This window comes from Malaclemys terrapin, chromosome 2 (assembly GCF_027887155.1).
Source record: "Malaclemys terrapin pileata isolate rMalTer1 chromosome 2, rMalTer1.hap1, whole genome shotgun sequence".
Taxonomy (NCBI): domain Eukaryota; kingdom Metazoa; phylum Chordata; order Testudines; family Emydidae; genus Malaclemys; species Malaclemys terrapin.
Window position 1 is genome coordinate 142,411,001 of NC_071506.1, and position 17,099 is coordinate 142,428,099.

Below are 17,099 nucleotides of genomic sequence, written 5' to 3' on the forward strand. Positions count from 1 at the left end.
CTGTCTGTCCCTTTCCCATGGCCTCTGCGCGGCGTGGGGAGGGGCCTGGGCTGGATCTTACTGCACGAGGTAGGTGCTGCCGTTAAGTGGGGTGGAAATGGGGGGGGGGGCTGCAGGCACCTCTTGGGTGAGCAGTCCCTGTTTTCCCCTCCCCCCTCCCCCCCCGGAGCCCCTCAGGCACCAGTACAGGGAGGGACCAGGCCCTGCCAGCCAGGGGGTCGGGGGCCAGGCCTGCACACCTGTCACGTCTTGGCTAGAGGAAAAGGTTTTCTGTGAAGGCTCCTGCACCCTGAGACGGGGCTTCCTGCGAGGGGCACCCACCCCCGCCGCTGCCCTGGGTTAACCCCCATGAGCAGACCCATCCCCCTCTGGCACAGGACAGGAAACACCCATTTCAGGGCCCAGGCTAGTCACTTTCCCTCCCCAGCGCTGGCCCCTCCCTCTGAAACCTGCACAGTTGCCTGCAGTAAAAGGAGGTGCCCGGGCTGGGCTGAGCAGGGAGATGCTGCTGGAGAGGGTGGGGGCCGCTTGCTGGCACAGTTCATGCAGTGCTGCTCTGCAGTGATGGGGGAGACAGGTGTGGTGTGTAGAAAAGGGAGGGGCTGTGAGCCAGGTGCCCCTCCCCCTTCTAAGCTGCCTTCTTCCTGAAAGACCTGGCGTGATCCAACCAAGCTGTGATCCAGCCCCCCATCTGCCCCACATAGTGCAGCCAGGAGGCCAGCGCTCACATCCCTCTGTTGCCCTGGCACGGCACCTGCGTAGCAAGGGTGGATACAGAACATGGCACTGCCACTGCTTGGAAGGGAGCTTTATTCACTTGCCTGGGGGCCAGGTACCTGCAGGCCTGGAGCCCACTCTGCAGAGAGCTGGGGGCTGCGGCTAGGGCAGATTCCCGGTTGTACCTGCTGCCGCCTTGTGCACTTGTGCCTGCTCTGGCCTGTGCCCATCCCAGCAGTATTGGGGCACAGGTGGGGCCGCTTCAGGCAGTGACTGGCACTGGGAGCTGTAGTCTCAGGCAGGAGCCAGGGCAGGGGTGCAGGGAGTGTCTCCTCTAACCTCACCCCCCAGCCCTGGGCACAGGGTTCCTTACCCTCCCAGCAGGGAGCTAGAGCCTCTACCTGCTGGGGGCCCTGCTAAGGCCAGCATTCAAAGGGCACTGGTGCCAGGCCAGGGGGGAGGGGGGCAGCCCTGTACCAAGCCCACGACCAAGTCTGCGCTATGCCAGCGTTGCAGGCACTCTCCTAGGCCGGCTACCCCAGAGCGTGGGTCCATCCAGCTCCATTAGCACCCAGGTAGCAGTTCTGGCGGGGGAGAAGTGCTGCCCATGCCAGCGTGTGTAAGAGGGGGCCCAGGGGCCATACTCCAGCCGCAGCAGCTTCCTGGGCACATTAAATATGTCCATTGCAACCCACGTGGTCTCAGCCTGACCTGCAGTGCTGAGGTGGCAGCCTGCGGCTCTGAGAGCTGCCCAATGGGCTGGGCATGAACTCAGAAGCTGGCTCCATTCCTGGGGGGAGGGATAGCTCAGTGGTTTGAGCATTGGCCTGCTAAACCCAGGGTTGTGAGTTCAATCCTTGAGGGGGCCATTTAGGGAACTGGGGTAAAAATCTGTCTGGGGATTGGTCCTGCTTTGAGCAGGGGGTTGGACTAGATGACCTCCTGAGGTCCCTTCCAATCCTGATATTCTATGATTCACTGTTAGCCCCATTTTACACATAGGGAAACTGAGGCAGGGGCCAGGACTCACCCAAGGCCAGCAGCAGAGAAGCAGGACCATGTCCCTCTCAGCCTGGGCACCTTCCCCCTAGGACTTAGGGAAGAGCCAGAACCAGGCTGGGGTCAGGGCAGACTCGGTGTGTTGCCGGTGGGTGCTGGCTGGCTCCAGGCTAACTGGCTGGAGGGTCCCCTGTTCCTTGGGCTCTAGTCTCCCTATCCCCACAGGCAGCTCAACCAGCTCACCTCCTCCTGGGCCAGCAGCGCTCCCAGGGACTGGGGGAACAGAGGGGGCTGTGCCTGTCCTGTGCCAGGCTGTGAGAGGGCACCTCTCCCCCCAGCTGTTAGCCATCTCCTACCCTGCTGCTGTTACCCACTGCCTGGAGCCTGAGCCCAGGGGACACGTATGGCTGGGAGCTGGCACAGCCAGGCTGCTGGAGGCCAAGGGGAAGGCAGGGGCTGTGCTCACAGCTACAGGAGGCTGGGTGCAGCTGCCGCCATGGGCAGAGGTGAGGGGCTGGGGGGGAGCAGCAGCAGGAGCCCCTCAGGCACCAGGCCCTGCCAGCCAGGGGGTTGGGGGCCAGGCCTGCACACCCTTAGGGGGCAGCCCAGGGCACAGAGTGACCGTGAGACGGCCGAGGGCAGGCCAGGAAAGCCGCCTGCCTCCAGCAGCCAGGAACCTGCGCTGGCCTGGGCCCTGCTGACCCGTCTCACTGCCCCATTTTCTACCCCCAGGGCTGGCTCAGCCTCTTCCTGCAGTCAGCCCCCACCCCCAGCTAACCCTGGGGTGCAACAGGTGCCTACCCCTGGGGGGCAGCAGTGTTCCTTCCAGCATGGCCTCGGGAAGGCCGCAGGGCTTGCCTGCCCAGAAGCGGGAGGGGGCCAGGCCAGGGCTCAGAAGGGGGAGGGGGTCTGCTCAGACCCCCAGGGCAGTTCCTCTCCTTGTGGTGCGGGCCATGGGGAGATGGTGCCTCCTAGTGGTTGGAGTGGGGCTGGGCAAAACAGCAGGACTCCTGGGTTCATCTCCAGCTCTCCCACTAACTGGCTGTGTGGCCATGGGCAAGTCTTAGCCCCTCCATGCCTCAGTTTCCCCAAGGGATGGCAAGGGCCTCACCTGGCCAAGGGGCAGCTCCAGGGAAAGGGACACATCCCCATACAACCAGGAATAGGGGAGCGTCCGGCTCAAACCTCACCGCCCCCCCACGAGCCCTCCAGAGACGGGTGGCCCTATCCCCTGGCCAGACATGGGAGCCGTGTAGGGATGAGCACGGCCTGCAGAGGGCACTGAGGTGGCTCACGGCAGGGCCCAGACCCCCTCAGTGGTCAGTAGTGGGGGAGGGGATTGAACGCTGGTCCTGCTGCGTCAGTGCGGCCGAGGGGGGCGCTGCTGGTCGGCACACGCCTGCAAGGTTTGCCGGATGCCCCTCTGCCAGTCCTTCACCAGGTCCACGGGTCGCAGGGCTTCCTGCGGGGAGCAGACACCGTTAGGCTGCCGCTGGGCACGAGCCCCTTCCCTGGCACTAGGCCAGGACAGCCGCCGCGAAGCCAGCGCGCACTCTATTCAAGCAGTCCAGGGAGGGGGCAGAGCCCGCTGGGCAGGGCAGGGCTTTGCAGAGAGCATGGGGCAGGCCTGGAGGCAGCATGTGGGGAGCTCTCCCCTGGGGCTCCTGCAATCAGCCAAGACTCCAGTTGGAGCAGGAACAACCGGGCCGAGGAGCTTGAGCAGGGCTCACAATACTCGTCCCATATCTGACCACGAGCTCCTAGCCACGGTCCCAGAGCTGGGATAGAACCCAGAAGTCCGGGCTCCCAGCCCCCACTGCTGCGACCGACTAGCCCCCACTCCCCTCACAGAGCTGGGACAGAACCCAGGAGTCCAAGCCCCTAGGGTTGGATGTCTTGTACCATTGGCTACAAGCCCCCTGGCTGGACAGAGGGAGCAGCCCCTGCCCTCCTGAGCTGCCCCTGGGGGAGCCCCACATGGTGCCCACCTGGTTCCGGACGCTGAGGTTGGCACCATACATCAGCAGGGTCTTCACAGCCTTGAAGCGGCCCAGCCGGATGGCGTCGTGAATGGGCGTGTCCCCCTCCTGCCAGCCAAAGGCACGGGCAGCTCATCGGACAAGGGCCCATGCCTGGCACTGCCCCCTCCCCTGCCCATGCACAGCCCTGCTGCAATGTGGTGAAGCGGCCCAGCCGGATGGCGTCATGAATGGGTGTGTCCCCCTCCTGCCAGCCAAAGGCACGGGCAGCTCATCGGACAAGGGCCCATGTCTGGCACTGCCCCCTCCCCTGCCCATGCACAGCCCTGCTGCAATGTGGCTGGCTCTGGGGACCCGCGCAGCACCCAGCCGGCCAGCCCAGGGTACAAGCCTGCCCCCTGGACCCTGCAGCATCAGCCAGGGCCCCCCCCATGGCTCCGGACAGCACCCCCGTGGAGCGAGGCTAGGGGCTCAGGCCCCGGGTGCTACCTTGTCCTGTGCATCAATCTCGGCCCCACAGGCGATCAGGTGCTCGGCGCAGTCACAGTGCCCTGTCCGGACAGCCACGTGCAGCGCTGTGCTCCTCAGCTGCCGGGGAACAAAGGCCTGTTACCATGGCAGCACCCCTGGAAACCACCCCGCCAGGAGATGGCCTCCCACCATGGGGCGCTCACCCCTCCCCCCACAGCCCCCAATGCCCAGCTGCCAGCACCACACCCTCCCCAGGGTCCCCAGCTGCCCACAGCATATTTGGGCAGGGAGCTCGGACCAGGCCCCAACCAGCACCAGGAGGGAGGGGCCCAAGCAACAGAGCCCAGGCCTGGGGCGGGGCGGGAGCCCCTCTCCCCACTGAGCCATCTCACCTCTACAGCACACCCAGTTTAGGACAGGAAGTGACAGGAAATAGAGGTGTGTGGATGGAGTGATGTAGGGAAGGTGGCTGGGTGCAGGGTGAGATCCAAGGCTGGCATCAAAACGGGACCCAGAGAGCAGGGAAGGAGCCTGCCCCATTGGTGGGTGAGGGGCAGAGCCCCAGGGAAACCCACCCCCCAGCAGAGTACCCAGAGGGACCCCCTCAGCCACTCAGCCCAGGGAGCAGGAGCTCTCCCGGCCATGGCAGAGGCCCCGGTGCTGCCCCCACTTGGCTGCCAGCCCCAGCTACTCACCTTGTCCCGCGTGGAGATCTTGGCTCCTCTGTCCAGCAGGCGTTGGAGAATGTCCAGGTGCCCCCCGCGGCAGGCCCAGAGCATAGGCGTGGCCTCCAGCTGGGCAGAGTGAAGGCAGAGTCAGGCGCTGAGCTCCCGGGGACCACAGCACGGGGCTGCTTGGGGGGACAGACTCTGGGCCCCAGGTCACCGCGCCTGGGAGGGTCTCTAGGTTTGCCAGCCCTTGGGAATGACTCTCAGAGCAGGACCCAGGGGGCTCTGACCGCACCGTGCACCCTGGCCATGGGAACCGGCAGGGGGAGGGGGACAGGTCAGTGGGCACCAGACGCTCGCTTGCTCACCATGTCCCTGGGCTCCAGCTTGGCTCCAGCCGCCAGCAGCTTGTCCACGATCTCTGCATGGCCCCGGAGGCAGGCCCAGTGCAGCGCCGTGCACCTGAACTGCAGCAGAGACCCCGGTTACCCGATAACAGACAACCCCACCCTCTCTCAGCACTAGATCCCCGCTGCCCCCGCCCCGCTCTGCTAGTCCCCCCCACACACTCCGGGCGCTAGATCCACCCCCCCCCACGCGTACACACACGTGCACACACTCCAGGTGCTGATCACCCCCCCCACACACACACACTCCGGGCGCTGATCCCCTCCCCCCCATGCCAGTGGCCAGTGGAGAGGGCGGGGCTCTGGTAACACCAAGCTCTCGCTGTCTCAGGGGCGTGGCTGGCCGGGTCTGGCTCACACCCCAGGTCTCGCTGGGGGCCTGTGCCCCCATGCACATGCCAGCAGGTTCGAGACGCCGGAGGGCTCGGGCTCTGGAACAGCCCCCCATGAGCATTGCTGGCCAAACGCCATCACTAGTTTGAAGCGAGCGCAGGACAAACAGTCGAGAGGGGGCGTCCGTTCGCTGGGGTGTTTGAGCCCATCGGGGGCTGGGCTGGTTGAAGTCCCATGTTCCTAAAGCTCGTGCTTCAGGGTTTCAGCTGGCCACTGCCAGGGTCAGGAAGAGATCCCCCCCCCCCCAGTGTATTCTGGGAGGTTAAACGGGGACAGCCCCAGCTGGAGATGGCCAGTGGGGAGGGCCGGGCTCTGGTGGCACCGAGCTCTCGCTGTCTCAGGCGCGTGGCTGGCCGGGTCTGCCTCACACCCCAGGTCTCGCTGGGGGCTTGTTTCCCCCAGGTCAGACGCAGAGACCTTGGGGGCTTGTCAACTTCCTCTTAAGTGTGGGGGGTGGGTCCCTTGCCAGGTTGTCTGGGTGCGTCTCTTCATCATCCCTGCCACTGCGGGGCACTGGACACCTCAGTCCTGGGGCACATGCCAGCCTGGGCTCCTGAGGGCTGGGGCTTTGGTTGTTGGGTGTGTGGGTGCTGGTGGCCTGGGATATACAGAGGGTCAGACTGAGTGAGCTGGTCCCATCTGCCCTTAAGCTCTATGACCCCCCCAGAGGCTCTAGATCCCCCGTGACAAAGTGGGAGATTTCCTTATCTTTTCGTGGTTTTCCAATGGTTTGCACGCAGAGGGAGTGGGACTCAGTGTCCCTGGGTGTTACTGGTTTAATGAGGTGAGGGGAGAGGGAGTTTGTTGTTACAGAGGACCGGAGAGGGAACTTGGGACCCCAGCCAATGGCCTGGAGGATGGATACCCCAGCGACTGGTGACCTGACGACCCTCACCAGAGACCCAGCTCAGGAGTCGCAGCCAGTTCTGGCCAGTGGGAGGACAATGGGCTGCGAAGAGAGGACCCCATGACCTAACCAGCCAGGGGGGCGGAGAGCAGAGGAGGCCCAGAGGACCCTGTTTACCTGGAAAGAAGACAATGGACAGAGGCGGGGCCTGGGGCCGGTGATATCAGATGCCCAGCTGGGAGCAGGGGGACTCGGGGCTGGAGAGGGGGAGCAGGCAGAGCCCACCTGGATGCAGGGGAGACTGGGATGTGCTGTGCTGAAGGAGGCCAGGCCTGAGGGTCAGAGGGTTTCCTGTGCTGTGTTCAGACGCTCAATAAACCCTCCTGTTTTATGCTGGCTGAGAGTCACTCCGGTCTAGAGAACAGGGTTGCATCAACCCCTTCGGGGGGGGGGGGGTGGAGGCCCCTGGGGTCCAAAGAGAGTGGACTCCCTGAGGGGGCCCACGGCGAGAAACAGACGTGCTAAGGCTCCGAGAGGTGCAGCTCCAGGAGGTGGAGGGGCCTGACCCCAAGAGAGAGTGGACCCCGAGAAGGGCTGTCTCACCGAAAGGGGCACCCCCCACGGACCGCATGGGGCCAAGAGTGGGCATGATCTGTGAGTCCGTGACACCCCACCTCCCCACACACACACACACGCTCCAGGTGCTAGATCCCTGGTCCCCACCCCCACCCCGTGGCAGGCTGTACACACCCTGCCCAAGGCGCATTCTGCTGGGGGCGCCCGGTCAAAGGCTACAGCTGGGTCCCCCCGGCCACAGAGCATCAGCCTGAGCAGGGGATGTCCCATGGCACCCGGAGCGGCTCACCGGCAGGCTGGGCTTGTGATGATAACCAACTTTGCCGAATGCACCTCCTGGGTTAAAGCCCCAGACCCCCCCACACACACACCTGGTCGTGAGCATCGGGGTCCCCACCGTCTGCCAGGTACTTGTCAATCATGGGAACCTGGTTCTCCAGCACCGCCTGCAGGAACCGGGCAGCGTCCACAGGCTCAGCCTAGGGCGGACAGGGAGGGGTGAGTGCCCGGGCAGTGCCCCCCCCAGGGACACTGCCCAACTGGCTCAGAGCATTTTGCCAGCATCTTCCCTGTTCCCCCCAAGGGCAGCCCCAGCCTGCGTGTGGGCTGGCACCGCTGGGCCTGCCCGCTCGGTGTGCCACAGGAGGGCGGGCTGTGAATCCCCTGGGAGCTGTGGCCCAGCCACCACTGAGGGGGCCAGAGCAGGGGGTTCCTGGCTCCAGACTAGTCCAGCTGGCTGGGACCGAGTGACCTGAGCCCCCTGTGGCCAGGCTCCCATCCTGGGCTGGGCAGCAGGGGCATTGCTCACCGGCACAGCCGGCTCGGGCTCCTTGGGGCGGACCCTCTTCCGGCTCCTCTTGTGCTTCCGCAGCCTCACGATCGCCTCCAGGTCTTGGAGACTCTCCAGCCGCACACGGGTGCTGTCGAACGTCTCAAGCTGGCCGGGGGGAGGGCAGAGAGCAGGTCAGGGCAGAGCCAGCAGTGCCTGGAGCCGGCACCAGCCGCCCAGGAGAGCGGACAGGAGCTGGGGCCATGCCTCACCCAGCTGGGTTTGTCCTGAGCACGGGACAGGAACCGGGGCACTCAGGGTCCCCCCAGAGTCATCTAGGCCCATCTGAGCTCCTGGCACAGAGCCAGTTCAAGGGGGTCAGATTCTAGGACGAGGGGGGGACAGGGGAGAGCTAGAATCCCCGACACCTGGTTCCACCAGCCTAGGGAGACCACTGCTGAATACTACAGTGCTCTCCGCTGAACAGGAGCCCAGGGCTGGGACTGCAGGGGCTGCGGTTTGGAAGTGAGGGGCTCCAGCAGAGATGGGGGTGAGGGAGGCCAGGGCCGGGGTAATAGGGGCTGCAGGTCGGGAGTGAGGGGCACCAAATGCCATTCTGCCCTTCACAGAGCAGGACAAGCAAGCACAGAGTTAAAAGAGCTAGAAAGGCTCTGCCAAGAGGACCGACACCAGGACTGGGGAAAGACACTATGGATCCTATAGGATCCTGCCCCCTGGAGCCAGAGATGCGCCCACCCCACCCTGCCAGGGGCCAGCCGCTCACCTTCTTCCTCCTCTCTTCCTTCACCTTCTGCTTCTCCTCACTGACGGCATCCCGGACCCTGGCCACGCCATGCCGCCAGCCCTCGGGCTCCTGCGCTGCTCCCCTCGCCAGCACCTCGAAGGCCCGCACCTTCCCCTCATACCTGTCGCCACTTACCTGGGGTGAAGGAGGGGCAGGAAAGGTAGAGGATGCAGCCAGGGCATGAAATGTAGGAGATGGAGCATCCCCATGGGACATGGGGCCTTTCCCCTCTGGGGGGCACCAGCTCCAATCCACCCCCAGGGCAGGGACTGGCTGGCTCATGGGGGCAGGGAATGGGACCTGGGACCTTTACCACCTAGGGGGCACTGGCTCCCATCTAACCCCAGGGTGGGGACTGGCTGGCTCAGGGGGCAGGGAATGGGAGACAGGGGCTTTCCCGTCTGGGGGCAGTATCTCTCATTCGGCCCTAGGGTGGGTGGGGAATGGGACATGGGGCCTTTCCCCTCTGGGGGGGCACCGGCTCCAGCCCCAGGGCTTGAACTGGCTGACTCAGGGGGGTGGGGAATGGGATGTGGGGCCTTTCCCCTCTGGGGGGGTGCTGGCTCCCATCTGGCCCCAGGATGGAGACTGGCTGGCTCAGGGGGCACGGAACATGAATTAAAACTCTGGGGGTGTTGAGAGGCCAGGCCATCTCTACAGCTGGGAAACAGACACGGAGCAGGGTAGGGACCTGCCCGGGGTCATAGCGGGTGAGTGGCAGAGCTGGGCGCTGGGAAGGAGGCTGGAAGTGCTCTGCCCAGCTCCCCATGAACCCTGTCACTCCTAGCTCTGCCAAGTGGGAGTGGGAACGGGACATTCCCAGGTTGGGCCCTTAGCAGGCCTGACCCTGGGCTGTGCACGGCTCTCCCTGGATCACTCTCTCCCTGGCTGGCTCGGCCTCCCCAGCCCAGGTGGCACTGGCTGGGCCCCATACGCCCAGGGGAAGGGGGGTGTCTAGTTCCTGCTCTGCCATCTCCCGTCACTGCTGCCCAGGCGTCCCGCTGGCTGCGGCTGGCATTCCGGCCGTGCCTTGCTGCCCTGGAGGGCCGTGCACCTGTCCCGGCCCTGGCCAGCGTCAGCCCCTATTTATACCCCCCCCCCCAGGGGCTGGTGGGCCCAGCATGAAATAAACATCACGTGTGGCGGATGCTGCCCAAGGGCAAACAAGTGCCAACAAGCCTGCAGGGCCAGGGGCTGCAGAGTGCAAGGGGCAGCAGGGGGCACCCAGCCCACCCTGGGGAGACCAGGGCAAACACCTACAAAGCAACAACTCAGTCGCACAGCGGCCTTGGCGCAGCTCAGAGGGACCAGCCCAGGGGCCGCCCAAACAGACCCCGCGGCACCGAACACCAGCCCTGGCGCGTTAGCCATGCCCCAGCCCCACACGAGTGGGAAGGCGCAAAGGGGATCCCACCAGACCCACCGTGTAGGGACACCTGAGGAGAGCACAAGGGCAGGGGGTGACCCGGAGGGGGGACAACTCCCTGGCACAGTTCCCTGCATCCCCCCTCAGCTACATCTCCACAAACCCAGCCCCAACAGCGGGGAGGGGAACCCACTTGCCACCTCACCGCAATGAGGGGCGACAGCCCGGGGGGGCCCCCGGCCGGGATCGGGGCCCAGCGAAGCGACAGCCCAGCGCCCTGGAGACCAGGCCGTGGCGCTCTCCGGGGGGGCTGGGCTGCTGGGAGCAGACATTTGCCCCATAACCAGCCCCCCCATCGGACACGGGGTCAATCCAGAGGCCCCCTCCCCCGACCTAAGGAGAGTTCAGCGGGGACCGCCCTGTACCCAGCCTCGGCCCGCTCCGCCCTCCCCGCGGCCAGGGCTTCTGCCCATGCAGCCACCTCTGGGGTGGAGCGCGGCAGCCGCGCTGGACAGGGCCGCCAGCGAGAGCCCGCGGGACCCAAGGGCTCCGCAGCGTCCCCCGCGGACTCCGTCCCGCTGCCCCGCACAGGAGGGTGCCCCGGGCGCTGCGCTCCGCCGCCCCTTGGCCCCGCCGGGGCACCCCCCACTCACCAGCTGCTGAACGCTGATGAGCTCCATGATCCGCCCGCTCCGGCGCCCGCGCCCGCGGCCGGCCCGCCCCACCCCGCTGCTTTTATCCCAGCGGCCCAGGGTCGGGTCCGCCCCCCCCCCCCCCGCTCCGGCCCCAGCGACCCGCCCGGCTCCGCCCCGGGCTCCCCCTGAGCGGCCAGCAGCAGGACACGGGCAGCGCCGGCCTGGGCCAACCGGCCCCAGCGCGCAGGAGCTGGTGCGGGTCCCACAGGGCTCTGCCATGGGGTGCCCCGACCGGACAACCCTTCCCGGAGAGCCTCACGAGCACCCCTGGGCCCTTCTAGCGTCAGAGTCGGCAGCCACCAGCCCCCTCCTCAGCGGGGACACTGAGGCACAGAGCTGGGGCAAAGGCCTGGCCGAGGCAGGACTAGAACCCAGCTCCCCACCCGGACTAGTCTGACAGGTAACCCCCGGCCTCAGCCCCAGGGAGATGAGCCTGGGGACCAGCCGACGTGCCCAGCCTGGCCCGCCCCCCCCGCCAGGCGCTGCGCAGGCACAGAACAGAGACAGTCCCTGCCCCACACTGCTCCCCTCTCTGGGTAGGGGAGTCAGGGCGAGTTTGTACAAAAAAGGGACGGGGCAGTCTGTGAGGGATTTATTATGAATTTATGCTCTGCGAGCATGTCCCCCGCCCCCCAGAAACAGGGCACCTCCCAAGGACACTATACACTGCAGGGAGTGGGGGGCTCAGCAGCGGTCTGGCCAGTCAGTGCTGGCCCTAGTGTGTCCCTAGGGGGCGCTGTGCTGTGGGGAGCAGGGCAGGCATGCAGCAAGGGGCACTTTCCCTTGTAGGTCAGTGCTGGCACTAGGGGGCGCTATGCTGGGGGAACAAGGCAGGCGTGCAGCAGGGGGCACTCTCCCCCATAGAGCAGTACTGGGCCCGCTGCCTGTGATGCTGCTGCCCATCACTGAGGCCCAGCATCCACGTTCTAGCCCCTGCGCCTCCCCATGCAGTGTCCACTGATCCCAGCTTGGGGGGACTCTGCTGGACCCTCCCTGGGAGACAGGGTGGGGCAGCCCCCCCCCCCAAACCTCTGCTTAGCACTGGGGATGGGTGGGAGGGGTGGCTTTCTGTGGGCCTATGTTGGTGGGGGGGTCCCTTTAGCATGTAAGGGAGGCATAGAAGAAGCCACCCCGTCCCCAGCCAGATCACTGTGCAATAGATGGGGAGGGGTCTGGACTCCCCTCCAATCCAGCTGTGGGTAAGTGGGGAGGGTAGGATCCCACCCCCACCCTGCTTCCTGCCAGAAACAGGCTCACAGGGCTTGTGGCAAGGGCTGGGCAGAACAGCAAGTGGATAGTGGAGGGGGCAACACAGGGCTGGGTGGGCACTAACCCCTCTTCCCCAGCAGAGGGCAGACACGCCCTGCCAGACCCCAGAGACCAGCCCCTAGCAGCCGGGACCACCAGCCCACAGACAGGGCAGGGGACTAGGCAGGGAAGAGTTAATGGTGCTGACGCCCGACATCCTGTCACCAGATCCTTGGGGGCTCCAGTTCCCCAACTCAGTGCCAAGGACTGAAATAGCCCTGCGACAGGGGACATCCTATCCCACCCCCCTGCTTCTCCCTCCAGCTCAGGGTTACAGAGAGGAGCCCCCGGCAGCCTTCACCAGGCCAGAAATCCCAGCAGAGGACACCACGCTGCCCTCTGCTCTGGGCACAGAGCAGGCCACTGGCCTTCACCCCAGCCAGACTCCTCCTCCCAGGGGTTGGGAGCCTGCAGCTCTGCTGGGTGGGGTCTGTGGTGGCGAGCAAACCGGACCAGGACACACCGGTCGTGCGTAGCTAGTGCCTCTGCCTTCCCAGCGGAGACCAATAGCTCTGGGCAATGCCCACAACCAATATGGCTGCCTCAGTTTCCTGCCAGACGTGTGGCCCTGGGTAGTGGTGCCTGGCCCATGCAGAGGGCTGGGCACAGACCCCTGCCCCCCAGAGTGCCACCCCACCACCAGCCACTGCAGCTGCCTGAGCATGGAGCCAGCAGCCTCTTCCTTGCCTGTGGAGGCCAGGTCAGCACGTTGGGAGCCCCGAATGGGGACCCCAGCAGTGCAGGCTGGGAGCCCAGGAACCCTGGTGTCCTGCAGTGTCGCTGGAGTCCCCTTGATCTCAGCCCCTGGGCGGGCTCCCGCCAGTCAGTGATGCCGGCACAGGGTTTATAGCGACTCCTTCCTTTTCCCTGCCCAACTCTGCCCGTTTCCCTCTCCCGCCGCTGCAGCAGGCTCCCCAGAGCAGCCACCCAGTGGGGCGTGTGCCCAGATCACCCCAGGGCTGCAAGCTCAGAGCCCAGGGTGCTGCAATCCCGCCGCAGGCCAAGAGGGGGAGACAAAGCCCAGCGCATCCTGGCACAGGGCCACCCCCCCACCCGCTGCTCTCAGGTCTCCAGGAGGTCCCGCAAGGCACCGCTGCTGGGGACCAGGTCACATGCTCTCCTGGCCCTTCTGTCCTGGACGCCCTTCAGTCCCGGGCTGTGCTGCAGCAAGAGCTCACAGAGCTCACGGTGGCCTCCCTCAGCAGCCTGCGAAAGGAGAGCAGGAGTGAGGGTGGAGGGCATGCTCCCGTGGGGCGGGGGGATGGGTGGCACGCTCCCAGGGGGCGGGGGGCAGGGTACGGCACAGACCCTAGGGGAGTATTCGCTAGACCAGGATGCCCAGGGAGGAAGGAGACGTCTCCTGTCAGCAAAGGGGAGGACCAGGGCCCAGCTGGGGTGCAGGACAGGGCACTGACTCTGCAGCCCCCTCGCCCACAGCCTCCAATCGAACCACCTCGGCCCTGGGAACAGAACTGCAGCCCGCTGCTCCGCGAACAGGAGCTAGAGCAGAACTTTCCTGGATGCACGAACGGGGTGGCATTGTCTGCTCCAGCCAGCAGAGGGCGAGCGACATCTGCTGGGACAGGTCTGCCTGCAGGGGGCAGCAGTGTGCACTGAGACCCCCGCCAGCAACAGGGAAGGACACGGGGACAGTGGAGGGAGGGGCCCCAGTACCGCACCTTATGCAAACTTGTCATGCCATCATCATCCGCGATGCCGGGGTCGGCTCCATGGGCCAGCAGCAGCCTGGCCACGTCCACGTGGCCGCAGTAGCTGGCTCGGTGCAGGGCAGTGGCCCCACCGTGGGTCTGGGCGTTGCACCGGGCCCCACTCTGCAGCAGGAACTGGCAGACGGCGCCGTGCCCATTGCGGCTGGCGTAGTGCTTTGAAACACAGGGAAGAGGGTGCCTCAGGAGCCACCTCTGCGCACAGGTCTTTCTGCCCCCCACGCCTCAAAGCCCACTGCACACCCGGCCCAAGGACGCTGAAGTGCAGCTGGCTCTGGGGAGGGACACAGCCCAGCTCACAAAACAAGTTTCCAGGGGATCTAGCTGTTTAAGAACCTCCATTTAATACCCCACCCAAGTCATGGCATTTTAGCACCATGCAGGGAATTGGCACACAGCACTGAGGCCTTGGGTAGGTAACGCTCGCCCGCTCTCCCCCAGGGGAACAGCATCCCCTAGGGAATCCAACCAGTCCTCCACCACGAGATCTCCCAGCCAAGCCCTCAGCCAGTTCATTAAATCTCAGGCCTTGTCTACACGCAGACGTCACACCGGGGAGAGCAGATTTAGCTCAATGGGTGCGAGCCGTGGCCTGCGTGGGCCCAGCCCCGGGGGTTCTCCTTGGACCTGCACTCAGGCAGATGGACATGGATTTAAGAGCGCCCGCACACAGACACGTGCTAGGTCAGCTGCCTGGAGTCAATCCCCTCTCTATCTGAGCTGGCATAGGTGGGTGGGGGCCAGGCAACGAGATCACAAGGCTGGATCCCATCTCACTCTCGCTTTTGAACCCAGCCAGCTGGCACCAGGGGCACCTGCTGCTGAGAACCCTCCTCCCCCAAGTGCCCGGTGCCCTCATGCCCCTTCCCTTGCACCTGGGTGAGTCTGACTGACAGGGCAGTTATGGGGCCGCAGCTTTCCACGTGAGTCCAGCCCCGGCCCCACTGGTGCTCACCCCATACCCCCTCCCACCATGGTCTCACCCTGCCCCAGGGCGACACATTGACCCTGGGGCCGCTCCACTGAGGCTGCGGGCTCAGGGCTGGTCAGGACCCTCCGGAGAGCAGCTCCTACCATGAAGGCATCTGCCCACAGGGAACTAAGACCCAGCACACTCGGGTCACTGTCACCCTGCAGCAGGTGTCCCAGGGAGTCCCCAGCCCCAGGACACAGCTCTCCGGGGGGCCACTTAGCTGCGCCCCCTGGAGGCCGGCCGAGGCACGACCCGTCCCCGGGCCCAGGCACTCACCAGGGCGGTGTAGCCGGCCAGGTCGGGCTCACTGGGATCTACCCGCTTCTCCACCAGCAGCTTCCGGACTCGCCCCAGGTCCCCATCCAGGGCAGCCGACCAGACCCCTAGAGAGAGGCGAGAGCTGGGGCCCGGCGTGGGAGAGGCGGGCAGCTTCCCCCAGTCCCCGCCAGCCGCTTGGAGCCGCTACGCCCCCCCCCCCATGGTCCCCCAGCCGGGCTCCATCCCCCCCCCCCCATGGTCCCCCAGCCGGGCTCCATCCCCCCCCCCCATGGTCCCCCAGCCGGGCTCCATGACCCCCCAGCCGGACTCCGGCCCCCCTCCCGGGGCGATCTCCCACTGTTCGCTCCAGGGCCCCCAGGGACAAGCGCCCGGGGGCGGAACAGCCCCGCTGCCAGGGGCGGGGAGGGGGGGCGGGGCAGGCCGGGTCCCTGCTCCCCACCCCGGTACCTCTCTCGAAGTCCATCTCCGCCGCGGTCTGGTGCACGCCGGGCACGGCCGGCCCGTGGGAGCAGCAGGAGCCGGGGCGGCCCGAGGAGGCCATGCGGGCCCGATCCCCGGGGGGGGACCAGTCTCAGCCCCACGCCGGCCAACGGCGCCCTGGGCTTCGCGCAAACCCGTTTTCAGTCCCCCGGTTCCGGTTCCGGTTCCGGCTGGCGCGGCCCGACCCGCGTTTGACCGGCCCCGGGCTCCCGCTGGGCGCCGAGATCCCGCCCCCGGCCGGTTCCCCGGGCGCGCTGGCAGCGCGGAGCCGCCAGGGGGCGCCCGAAGCGCAGGGTGCGGGGGGCACAGCCAGGCCAGGCTCCTCCCACGTGCGCCCCGGGGGGCAGGGGACCGGCTCCCCCTCGGCCATGCCTGGGTGTCCTGGTCTCTGTGCCTGGGTTGCCAGCCCAGTGGTGCCAGTCCCCGGGCGCCTTCGCCCAGGCTGAGCCCGGCCGGACACGCTGCATCAAGGGGGCGTTCAGGCCTCGCCTGCGGCTGGGCAGCTCTGCGCTGGGCACACGGGGGCATGATCTGGGCAGGGCAGCACCCGCAGGATGCTGGCATGGGGCAGCGCAGGGAAGGGTGATGTCCAGAGACATGTCCCAGGGTGCAAAGAGCCATCCTGGTGCCAGGCTGGGAGTCTGAGACCTAGGCTCCAGCCTTGCCACGGCTACCGGCCCCAGGGTTCCTGCTGGGACAGGGGGGTTGTGGCCCGCACATCCTGTCCCCACGGCCACTCTCCCAGTAGAGCGGCCACAGGAACATGCGGGACAATCCTGAGCCCGTCGCCATGGGCACTGAGCACCTGGCAGCTTTCCGGGTCAGCGACCTCCGAAAGGAGCCAGTGCTGGGAGAGCCTGGCAGGTGGCAGCCGATCTCCCCGCTGGCTGTGAGGGGCACCCAGGAAACACGGTAACCCAGTAACCCAGGCAGGGGCTTTGATCGGGCTGGAACCTTCCACCCCAACCTTCACTCCAGTCCAGACACTCAGGTCCCAGCAGGTCTTGATGGGGATGGAGGAGAGCCCCGCCCCCATACCACAAGGAGTGCTAGGAGCCCCTCTCACTAGCCCCCCACCCCAAAGCACCAGGCGTCCACACTGCCTGGGGCAAAGCGAGCCTCGGGGCCTGGGGACAAGCAGGGGAAAAAGCTCTAGGGGGAGCAGGGGAGGCCCCTCTAATTTACAGGCCCGCCCTCCCTCTGCTCCCCTGCCCTGCAGACCCATGGCACAAGCTCCACACGCAGCTCTTTCCTTTGAAAGGTCGCTCTGCAGTTCCCAGCCCCCCCGCCCGGAGCAGGCCATGCCCATACACCTGGTCCGTCCAGGTGGCTGCATTACAACCTGTCCTTGGCCTCCCTCCAGAGCAGGATCCCAGCCCTGCCTGCTGCCCACAGCTTCCCGCCCTCCTGCCAGCAGCGCTCCCAGCTTGGGCACAGACGTGCTAGAGAGCCATGCCAACTCCCCAACAGCCAGCTCCAGCTCCAGCCCCGCAGCCCTGCCCATCAGGGTAAATTACCAGGGGGAGGGTTGGGATGGCGCACCTGGGAGCTGGGCCAAGCCTTCCCCAACTCACCGAACGCACGCCTCCACCAGATGGGCCTGAGCCAAACACGGTGGGACAGCTCAGATCGCCCCCAGG

At 66.2% G+C, this 17,099-nt stretch overlaps 2 protein-coding genes across 7 annotated transcripts; both read right to left on the reverse strand.

The window, feature by feature from the left end:
* Window positions 1-75: 75 nt before the first annotated feature.
* Window positions 76-10,701, reverse strand: ANKRD23 (ankyrin repeat domain 23). 6 transcript variants are annotated; one of them, XM_054017702.1, is made up of 9 exons: window positions 10,651-10,701; window positions 8,611-8,766; window positions 7,866-7,994; window positions 7,429-7,536; window positions 5,203-5,301; window positions 4,862-4,960; window positions 4,185-4,283; window positions 3,705-3,803; window positions 76-3,178 (listed from the first exon to the last, which is right to left on the reverse strand). In XM_054017702.1, the coding sequence occupies exons 1-9, from the start codon at window positions 10,675-10,677 to the stop codon at window positions 3,077-3,079; spliced, it is 918 nt and encodes a 305-aa protein (XP_053873677.1). In that variant the 5' UTR covers window positions 10,678-10,701; the 3' UTR covers window positions 76-3,076. The 6 variants fall into 6 exon arrangements, 4 of the variants coding, with proteins under 4 accessions (XP_053873677.1, XP_053873675.1, XP_053873676.1 ...); XM_054017700.1 differs by lacking the exon at window positions 10,651-10,701 and having other exon boundaries at window positions 8,611-10,604; XM_054017701.1 differs by lacking the exons at window positions 3,705-3,803; window positions 10,651-10,701 and having other exon boundaries at window positions 8,611-10,608.
* A 568-nt stretch (window positions 10,702-11,269) lies between these two features.
* ANKRD39 (ankyrin repeat domain 39) lies at window positions 11,270-15,718 on the reverse strand. Its single transcript, XM_054017764.1, has 4 exons — window positions 15,427-15,718; window positions 14,977-15,083; window positions 13,680-13,883; window positions 11,270-13,206 (listed from the first exon to the last, which is right to left on the reverse strand). Exons 1-4 carry the CDS (start codon window positions 15,518-15,520, stop codon window positions 13,063-13,065), a joined length of 549 nt encoding a protein of 182 aa, XP_053873739.1. The 5' UTR covers window positions 15,521-15,718; the 3' UTR covers window positions 11,270-13,062.
* Between the last annotated feature and the right edge of the window lie 1,381 nt (window positions 15,719-17,099).

What these genes read in the sequence shown, in the direction of transcription:
- ANKRD23 (XM_054017698.1), bottom strand. Translation starts at nt 8,913, where the DNA reads ATGAGCCAGCCAGTCCCTGCCCTGGGGGTGGATTGGAGCTGGTGCCCC. An exon ending in AGGAAGAGAGGAGGAAGAAG is followed by an intron (nt 7,995 to 8,610) that starts GTGAGCGGCTGG and finishes CCCCCCGGCCAG; the next exon opens with CTTGAGACGTTCGACAGCAC. An exon ending in AGATTGATGCACAGGACAAG is followed by an intron (nt 3,804 to 4,184) that starts GTAGCACCCGGG and finishes TTTGGCTGGCAG; the next exon opens with GAGGGGGACACGCCCATTCA.
- ANKRD39 (XM_054017764.1), bottom strand. Translation starts at nt 15,520, where the DNA reads ATGGCCTCCTCGGGCCGCCCCGGCTCCTGCTGCTCCCACGGGCCGGCC. An exon ending in GGAGATGGACTTCGAGAGAG is followed by an intron (nt 15,084 to 15,426) that starts GTACCGGGGTGG and finishes GCCTCTCTCTAG; the next exon opens with GGGTCTGGTCGGCTGCCCTG. An exon ending in GCATGACAAGTTTGCATAAG is followed by an intron (nt 13,207 to 13,679) that starts GTGCGGTACTGG and finishes CTCCTTTCGCAG; the next exon opens with GCTGCTGAGGGAGGCCACCG.